The 6000-nt window shown below is 43.0% G+C and overlaps 1 protein-coding gene across 6 annotated transcripts in view; it reads right to left on the bottom strand.

Annotated features, from left to right (window-relative positions):
* The window catches only part of LOC308384287 (uncharacterized protein), a 30120-nt gene that overhangs the window by 1888 nt on the left and 22232 nt on the right, over positions 1-6000 (bottom strand). For 4 of the 6 annotated variants that reach the window (XM_080862775.1, XM_080862774.1, XM_080862773.1 and 1 more), the window contains 15 exons: positions 5767-5882; positions 5458-5583; positions 5081-5231; positions 4820-4992; positions 4547-4682; positions 4265-4387; positions 4061-4098; positions 3761-3878; positions 3545-3660; positions 3034-3235; positions 2181-2455; positions 1933-2104; positions 1085-1236; positions 324-429; positions 1-242 (listed from right to left, as the gene is read on the bottom strand). The exon at positions 1-242 is cut by the window's left edge and continues 7 nt beyond it. In XM_080862775.1, the coding sequence (XP_080718901.1) occupies positions 1-242; positions 324-429; positions 1085-1236; positions 1933-2104; positions 2181-2455; positions 3034-3235; positions 3545-3660; positions 3761-3878; positions 4061-4098; positions 4265-4387; positions 4547-4682; positions 4820-4992; positions 5081-5231; positions 5458-5583; positions 5767-5882 (2246 nt within the window). The remainder of the gene's footprint in view (positions 243-323; positions 430-1084; positions 1237-1932; positions 2105-2180; positions 2456-3033; positions 3236-3544; positions 3661-3760; positions 3879-4060; positions 4099-4264; positions 4388-4546; positions 4683-4819; positions 4993-5080; positions 5232-5457; positions 5584-5766; positions 5883-6000) is intronic. The other 2 variants (XM_080862777.1, XM_080862776.1) reach the window with 2 other exon arrangements.

Raw genomic sequence — 6000 nt, 5'->3', positions numbered from 1 at the left:
TTCCTGGTTTGTACAAGTAGGTGGGTGGAAGCGTAGGAAGGTGGTCTTGGTGTTGCTCTTGCTGGTTTTGGTGCAGAGTGTGATGTTTGCAAAGGACAGCCGGCGGTGCTGCTCGACTGTGGTGAAGCCAAAGTACTTGCAGAAGAAGAAGAGCAGCGTGTTGAGCAGGACAGTGGGGGAGTACGCCCCCAGCTGTTTACAGTCCCACAGAAACTGCTCCTCCACACAGGACAGGACACAACCTGCCAAAAACAGCAGGCAGCTGATGATCGTGATCAAAATATCAAAGACAGGAAAAAACTAAGGTGCTGAAGATAATTTACCTCCACCTGTGACTGAAGGTTTAAGGATCTTGGTCAACTCAGTGGAAAACCTGTCGTAGATGAGATCACTGAATATGTTCTCCAGCCGACCGTTCTGAACCAAAAACTACAGAGAAAGACAAAAACCAATATGGCTCATTAAACACTAAACACAGGATATGGTTATGACAAACAGGTGGGTGAGAAATTAACAGAAAAAGTAAACAATCGCTGAGTGTTGGATCACTGTGCCCACGGAGCAGCATGAAAGCCCCATGACACTCTCCCAGCCTCTAAATCTTATCATCAATGTGGAAACTTGTGCTGTAAAAACAAGTCCACCTCCATCGACTCCGCCCAAATCACCAGAACACAAACGTCATGAAGCCCAGAATCCCCAGCCGAGAACACCAGCGTGCTGTGTGAAAAACATGCACACTAGTGTCTAAAGCCAGCATGAAGATATAGTTTAAGCCAGCCAGCAGACGTAGTAAGTGAGAGAAGGGCCCAGAACGCCACAGAAGCCGAGGGACAGCAAACAGACCCAAAAGTCCAAGAAGGGCGCTGGCCAGCACAACCCAGGCACCATGGCCAAAAGCACAAGACCACCAGCAGCCCCAAAAGGAACCCACCCAAGCCCCACACTCCTGGACCCCCATCAATCTCGGAAGCAAGAGCCACCCAGAGAAGGAGCCAGAGAGCCAAGTTAGAAAGAACCAGCAGGATCAGGCAGCCCATTTGTTAATAATTATAAATGTATATATTGTAATTTCTAGTCTTACCAGCTGAATGCTGAGGCAGAGGTAGAACAGCCTGCCGGGGGAGTACGGCTCTCCATCGGACTGTTTCACCTCCCTGATGAAGCAAAGCAGGCAGTCGCTCAGTTCAGCCACAGAGCAACGAAGGAGGTCCGCCTTCAGCGTCAGTGCATGAGCTAACAGATGAAAGAGTCATGAAAAGGTTTTAGTGGATTAGCTTTGACATCATTGCCTTCATGAGACAAAATACAAAAAAAATAAAGTTACACTCAAATTGTATTCATCTGCTCTTTTTTTATGAATTGTCTCAGAATGGAAAAACAAAGGTTTCTCACAGGACTATGGATTTTATGGTCTCTATACGAAGGTCAAACTTGACCTTGTTTTCCAGCTACAGGACCTGGGCATCGTGCAGTCACTGAGTCGACCATGAACTCCTCTGTGTACCAAAGTATTTGGCTTTGGAGTCAAACGTGAGGCCCAAACTGAATCATGGAACAGGACAATGATCCCAAGCACAGCAGGATGGCTCAGAATGAATAAAGTCACAAAGTCCAGACCTGAACTGAACTGAAATGCTGTGACAGGACCTTAAGAGAAATTTATTCCTGCTAGATTCTACAATGTAGAGGGTGTAGTTACTTCTTCACTGGAAAAATGGGGAAATTTTCAAACAGCAGCATGAAGTTCTTAAAAGTTAGAAAAAGCTCCATCCTCTACCTGCACATATGCACGAACAAAGCAGAAAACAGCATGTTTATGACTATAGTAGTGTTTGCTGGGATTTTTCCACCTGAATTTTTTTAAACTCACTTCAAAGAGGAAAAAAATCTAAAGCTTACAGACAAGTAAAAAAATGTTACAAAACATACAAGAAACGGGCTCCGGGTTGGTTTGCGACTCTCTCCACTTGATCCATCTCTTCCAGGCATCAACTCCACATTGACTCTTGAGTGTGTTTTGCTTTGAACACACTGGTTGAGTAAAGTCTGTTTTAGGAGCGTCTTGCTCATCTTTCTTTGAAAGCTGCTCCAGGTTACAATCCTGAGACACACAGAAGAGTCAAAACCACAGAAAGGAAACATCACGCAGCTTCTAACCAGCTCAGCTGGTTTCTTACCTTGTTCTTGTCTTTGTCCAAAGTTTGTGGTACTAAAATTGGAGCAGGAGGAGCGACGGGTGATCTCTGAGGAGTTTTCAGAGCTGAAGGAGGAGAAAGAGGTGGGGGGTCAGGAAGAGGACTGCTGGGCATGTCCTCATCTGAAACTGGAGGGGAGGTTTTGTGGCCACGCGGCTGAGTGACCGGCCCGGCGCTGGTATCAAAGAAATCCTCCTGGTTGTCAAAAGTGGGCTTAAAATCTGTACGCAAGTCACTGCTGCAGCTCCTGGCATGGTCTGAAAATAATGGAAAAAAAACAAGAGAGAGAAACAGTTCTTTTATCCTTGATATTTTTTATTATTAGAGAAAAAAAATATGTGCACTTATTACAGGAACACAGCACCTATAATCCAAGATCTTTTACAAAGCACATTCTGACAGCTCAAAGCAGTAAAACCAGCAAGTTCAACAACTGCAGCTAAATGGAGTAGAGCCAGCTGTTATTATTACTAACCCGAAAAACACACTGTATGTAAGTGTTGTTGAAGCTAATAGTAACCTGTGTATTAACATTATTAACAGGTAATACTAAGGTGTGTTTGTTTACAGGAAACATCCCTAATCAGCCCTCTATGGTGACACAGGATCTTTGACACCGCTGTGACTGTCACGTCCATCCCGAGTAAACCGAAACATTAAGTCATAAATGACTGATGAGATCATAACAATGACACAAACAGTTGTTTGGCTCAGTTTGGTTCATGTGTCCATAAATGATGGAAACTAACTTTTCTTACCCGAGTACTACAGGTCGTCCTGTCCCTGTAAAAATATAACTCTGTAATTATTTCATGTAATTAAAAACAATTCTTACCCTCCAGGGATGAAGGCTTGGGTCTTTCTTCCTCTTTTATCATTTTTCCATGCTTCTGCCCTTCCTCGCTCTGCTCTATCTCCGTCTCAGGCCTGATGTTGAGCTCACCCTGTAAGTTTTCAGGATGCAAACTCTCCTTTGTGGATTTCACCGTTGCCTCAGAGCCATCTGTGTTCACAGGGAGGACCAGGGGCACAGGCAGCTGTGGGAAACACAGACTTAAGACTCGGGTTTCTACTGAGTTTAAAAGGTTGAAATGCGGCAAATGACAAATGTACTTAAAGTTAAAAGCAGCAGGACAAACAGCTTTCAATAAATTATCATCGTTTTTTAAATGAACCACAACTCAGAAATGTTTTTTTCCTCAAACAGAAAAAAACTTCAAGGATTTTTAAAAAATATGTAACCTAGAAATGACAAAGCAACATTTAAGTACTTTTAAAGAATGAGAGCATTTATCTTACAGTAATGGTCTCATATTTGTTTAAGATCAAAGATGTGTTTTACTTACCAGTAAGGGCAGGCCCACCGGCTGTGGGGTGTACTGGCTGTACATGTTCATAGGCACAGGAACGTAAACCGGCACTGGGACAGGCAGGACTACGACTTTAGGATCACAACGGTCTTCTAACAACAGAAAAGAAAAAATTGAGTAAACACCAAAACTGTTAATTCTGAAAAGATGGTACCTGTTCATGTTTCACAACAGACATTTTATGTGCTTCACCTTTTTGTGTCTCTATGTTAAGAGCCTCTTCTGTACAGGAGACCCCTTTGTTATGAACCAGCGGAGTACAGATGATCGACTTGTTCTTGAGCTCCTTTGGGACAGTCTGAACGCTGGCCTGAAGAACAGACAGGTCACAAAAACACCTTCAACTACGATCAAATCAAAATGACGACAAAGACAACTTCATTTGTAACACAGATCATATTATTAGGTCATTCTGAAATTTAGCCACTTCTAATGTATCAAAACAGAAGTTTATATAGAGGCACATTGATTAAAACATCTTTGCAGACTTACATGTCCAATGACCTTTGTTTGAATGTCAGTGATGGAGCCTGTGGAGAAATGATAACCAGAAAAAACATGGCAACAACTATAGTCAGAGCAGCTAAAACAAAACACACACAGCATCACAATTTCCCACAATTACTACTCAGTTTATTTCCTGGGTGAAATATCACCATGTGTTAATAAATAATGTGTCTGTGTGTGTGCGTGTACCAAGCTGTGGAGAGGCTGCTGGGCCGCTGTGCTGCCTGGTCAGAGCATTAGCCAAAGATAAAACATTCCCAATGACAGGAGAGGACTCTGCTGGTGCTGCAGGTACTGGAGATAAAGAGACTTCTGGAAAGAGAGGAGAGCCAGTCAGTGGTGCCAGTAACTGATTAAACTGCAGCACAGATTTATAAAGCCTGTAACTGACCCAGGACTCGAGAACAAATTATAGCCTTCACTTAACCAGGAAGCTCCATCAGGAGCAAATGAAACAGCAAATGTGCATACCTCCGTCGAGCATCTGAACCTTGTTACTGCAGAAGTGCAGGAGACACTTCATGCCACAGAAGTATTTGACCTCTCCCAGCAGTGGCAGACTCTGCTTTAGTTTCCCTTTGTTACTGCAGGTGTCACATTTTGCCACCTGAGAAAAAAATCAGTTAGGAGAAGAATTGGTGATTAAATTGTCTTTTTACAAATTATATTCAAGGGTAAAAGGAAAAAGAACCTTCATCTGCAGCAGACAGACTGTGCAGAGTGTGAGCATCACCCTTCACTTACATGGATGAGGAGCATTTTGTATTTTGAGCAGCAGGCTTCAGAGCAGAACTCGATGTCCGTGTCTTCACCCGGTGTCGTCACCAGACTCTTGGATATCGACTGGCAGTAACTGCACGAGCGACAGTGTTTACCCCACTTCCCTTTTAGCTCTTGACAAAAAAGTGTCTTGCAGGCTGCGAGAAGAGAAAGATGAGGCTCCAGTAAACTTCCCAATCATGTGAAATGGACCATAAACAAACTACACTGACATGTTCTCCCTACCATCGCTGCAGAAGCAGCAGTCTTTGCCGCCGACTCTCTTGACGTCTTTGATGATTCTTTCATTCTTACAGTATTCACAGGTAGCCGTGATGCTGTTGACCCTCTTAAATTCTTGAAAACAGGCCACACTACATGCAAAGTATATTTTTTCCTGCACACAAACATGGTTATATTTTGATAAAAATCTGTCCACATAAACATGAATGTTTCTAACAGCTTACAGGTGACAGAGAGACAGTTTAACAGCTGGTGTAAAACAGTGTTGAACTAACAATGCATACAATCAAGAGAGGAAAAAAAACAACAAAATTTTCAACCCACACAGCCCTCACTGTTTGTGGTTCTCCACATTTAAAGAAAGGACGGGAGAATGGTACCTTTCTCTGGATGACTTTGGGTGTAGTTAATACGATGCTTTGACACTGGGCGCATAGCAGCTTCGGTGGTGGATGGAGGAAATCCCTTTGACTTTGATCGGGGACTCCTGCTGGATTCTGGCTCTCCTGTAAATCAGACAAAAGAAAGAAATGGGCGAGCCATTGTTCAAAACTTCTGATAGAAATGTGACAAACAAAATCTTAAAGTCAAGCTTGCTGTAAAGAAAGTATTTCACCTTTGGGTGCTTTTAAATGTTTTTGGGTGGGAATCGAGGGCTTTGTTTTATTAGCATATATTAAATACATTACCCTGAAATCCATGCCACACTTAAGAGTGCAGAAGTTTCTGATGGAGGCATCTGACATGGCAAGGTGACAGGTTGGCACTGCAGTCTTACCACAGTGGTCACAATTCAATGAGGCAGCTGAGGAGAAGGGGAGGTTTAATCGAGGAAAGCATGAAACTGAGCAGATTTATGTTTGCACCTTTGAATTTGAAGTCTTTTCATACAGTTTAAAAAATGCTTTATCTCCAGGTTTTAC

Source organism: Rhamphochromis sp. 'chilingali', assembly GCF_963969265.1.
Source record: "Rhamphochromis sp. 'chilingali' genome assembly, chromosome: 17".
NCBI lineage: Eukaryota > Metazoa > Chordata > Actinopteri > Cichliformes > Cichlidae > Rhamphochromis > Rhamphochromis sp. 'chilingali'.
Note: the sequence above shows the minus strand (reverse complement) of the source record. Positions and strands in the feature narration are given on the sequence as shown.